Source organism: Sinocyclocheilus anshuiensis, unplaced genomic scaffold, assembly GCF_001515605.1.
Source record: "Sinocyclocheilus anshuiensis isolate Anshui unplaced genomic scaffold, SAMN03320099.WGS_v1.1 scaffold283, whole genome shotgun sequence".
In the NCBI taxonomy this organism is placed as follows: domain Eukaryota; kingdom Metazoa; phylum Chordata; class Actinopteri; order Cypriniformes; family Cyprinidae; genus Sinocyclocheilus; species Sinocyclocheilus anshuiensis.
The window spans coordinates 871,879-874,123 of record NW_015549605.1 but is presented as its reverse complement, the minus strand read 5'-3'; the positions used below and the strand labels follow the sequence as shown (position 1 = coordinate 874,123).

Below are 2,245 nucleotides of genomic sequence, written 5' to 3'. Positions count from 1 at the left end.
ACCAAGGCGTTTGGCGAGTATGTATCTGTATGTTGGGAAGCCAGTAGAATTGGTGAGTCAGGTGTGACTTGGTCAGAAATCTATCTGTGCATAAGAGGGAGAATTATAATTTTTTTTCTGGAGAAGTGCTGAGAATTGGTTATTTTGGACTTCCTGAAGGGCATGTTTTACTGTCCCTGACCCTTGACTGAAATGCCAACTAAAATACGTCTGTTTATTTTCTCAATTGCAAGATAATCCATATCAATACGGCCATACCAGAAGTCATCAATGTAATATCTAATCTGTTACGCAAGTCAGAGTTTCCCAGACCTCACTTTCTATTTCAGGAAGGGTTTTTACCTGTTAATACGCCAGCCGTATTTTCATAATTATCTGACCCTTGCCCTCACAGCTGTTTTATCATCACAACCTTGTGCTTTGCATCTTGTCATGTATTTCCTTGTTTGCTTTTTGCAATTTCTCTTTTTTTTTTATATTGTAATGTCTGTATATTTTGTTTGTAATGTGTCTAATGGTTTGTGTTTTGTGTTGCTGTGTGTGTTAATCTAGCCGGGCCAGGACGACAGAGAGGAGAGCTCGGTACGCCCTGTTTGATTTCGTTCAGCTCTTTCGCTCACTGTCAATCCTGCTATCCCCTTCGTTTTGCTCCACACACTCAACATCAGGGGAATCAATTAGATCACAGAAATTATGATCAAAATTGATCCAGTATGTGACTAACTTGTTGTTTAATCACTGATTGGGTCAAAACTTGGTATGAAAATGTCCAGTTTTCCAGCATCACTCCTCTCCAGTTGCTGTGGTTGAAGGCATGCACTAGTTTCCTGCACTAGGTCAAGATCAAGGCTGTGGAGGCCTGGAAACATTGTACTAACATGCACAGTTATTAGTAAAGCATCAGGGCTGTGTTTCCCAGAAGCATTGTAAGCTTAAAGTTGATCGTAATGACTATCAATGCCAATGGCTTTTAAGATTCTGCAGTTCATTTAGACTTGCAATGCTTTTGGGAAATGCAGCCCAGGATGGTCAACTAATGAGGCTGATTAATTTAATGGATTTTTTTTGTCCCCTTTAGATTTTTTGTTTCGTTTTAACAGCTGTACATTAAGCAAAGCGAGTCCTTTGATTTAAATAAATAAATACATTTTATTAATATTTATTTTCAGTTTTAAAAATGTTAAGATATAAATATTATATAAAATAGGAGTAATGCTGTATTTTGTAATTATTAATTTTTTTTATTTGTACATTTTATATATTTTAAAGATAAAAGTAAATATTAAAATATATAAAATATAATTCAAAATATATGCAATATTAATGTATAAAAAGATTATTTTATTGTATTTTAGTCTTTAAGTTTTAATTTATTTTTTATTATTTTTAAATATATTTTGTTTTAAACATTTTAATGTTCAAAATCGATCAAATGTGTGTATATATATGCACACACACACACACACACACACACACACACACACACACACACACACACACACACACACACACACACACACACACACACACACACACACATGTGTGTATATATATGCACACACACACACACACACACACACACACACACACACACACACTTTGTTCAGACTAACTTACACACCATAAAGAGTGATAAAAATGCGCATTGCATGGCATTTCTGTATTCACTTAAAATTCCCATAGTTGGAAGGGAATTTCAAGTGCACAATGATTGTCATTATCTTGATCATGATGAATGCATGATTGCAAATGACTCTTCTGTGCAGTTGCATACGTTATCGCTTTGGATTGGGCCTGTCATGAGGTTTCATTACAGCAAGCATTTTATGAGAGTGTGTAACGTGCACCCGCTCTCATGCAAGGCTGTTAAACGCTTGTGTGCTGTGGCTGTGTTTGAAGTGGTAACATCACACCCTGCTGTCATTTTACAGCCACCTCTTTACTTCCTGTCCTGACTTTTACTCTAAAAGGACTGGTTTCTTGACACTTATGGTGCTTTTCCACTGCATGGTACGGCTCGGTACGGTTCACTTTTGGGGGGTTTTCCACTGGGTACAGTACCTGGTACCTGGTACTTTTTTTAGTACCACCTCGGTTAAGGTTCCAAGTGAACCGTACCGTTACCAAAACGTGACGTGTAAACTCTGCTGATCACGGATTGGCCGGAGAGAATCGTCACTACCTGCGTCACTGAACTTGCGACACAAACACAACAGAACTGCTAGATTTAAATCAGCACAGCCAG

At 37.4% G+C, this 2,245-nt stretch overlaps 1 protein-coding gene across 1 annotated transcript in view; it reads left to right on the top strand.

Moving 5' to 3' along the window:
• The window catches only part of LOC107658807 (myotubularin-related protein 5-like), a 67,244-nt gene that overhangs the window by 33,288 nt on the left and 31,711 nt on the right, over nucleotides 1-2,245 (top strand). Inside the window, exon 7 of the mRNA XM_016447459.1 lies at nucleotides 553-582. Within this exon, the coding sequence (XP_016302945.1) occupies nucleotides 553-582 (30 nt within the window). The remainder of the gene's footprint in view (nucleotides 1-552; nucleotides 583-2,245) is intronic.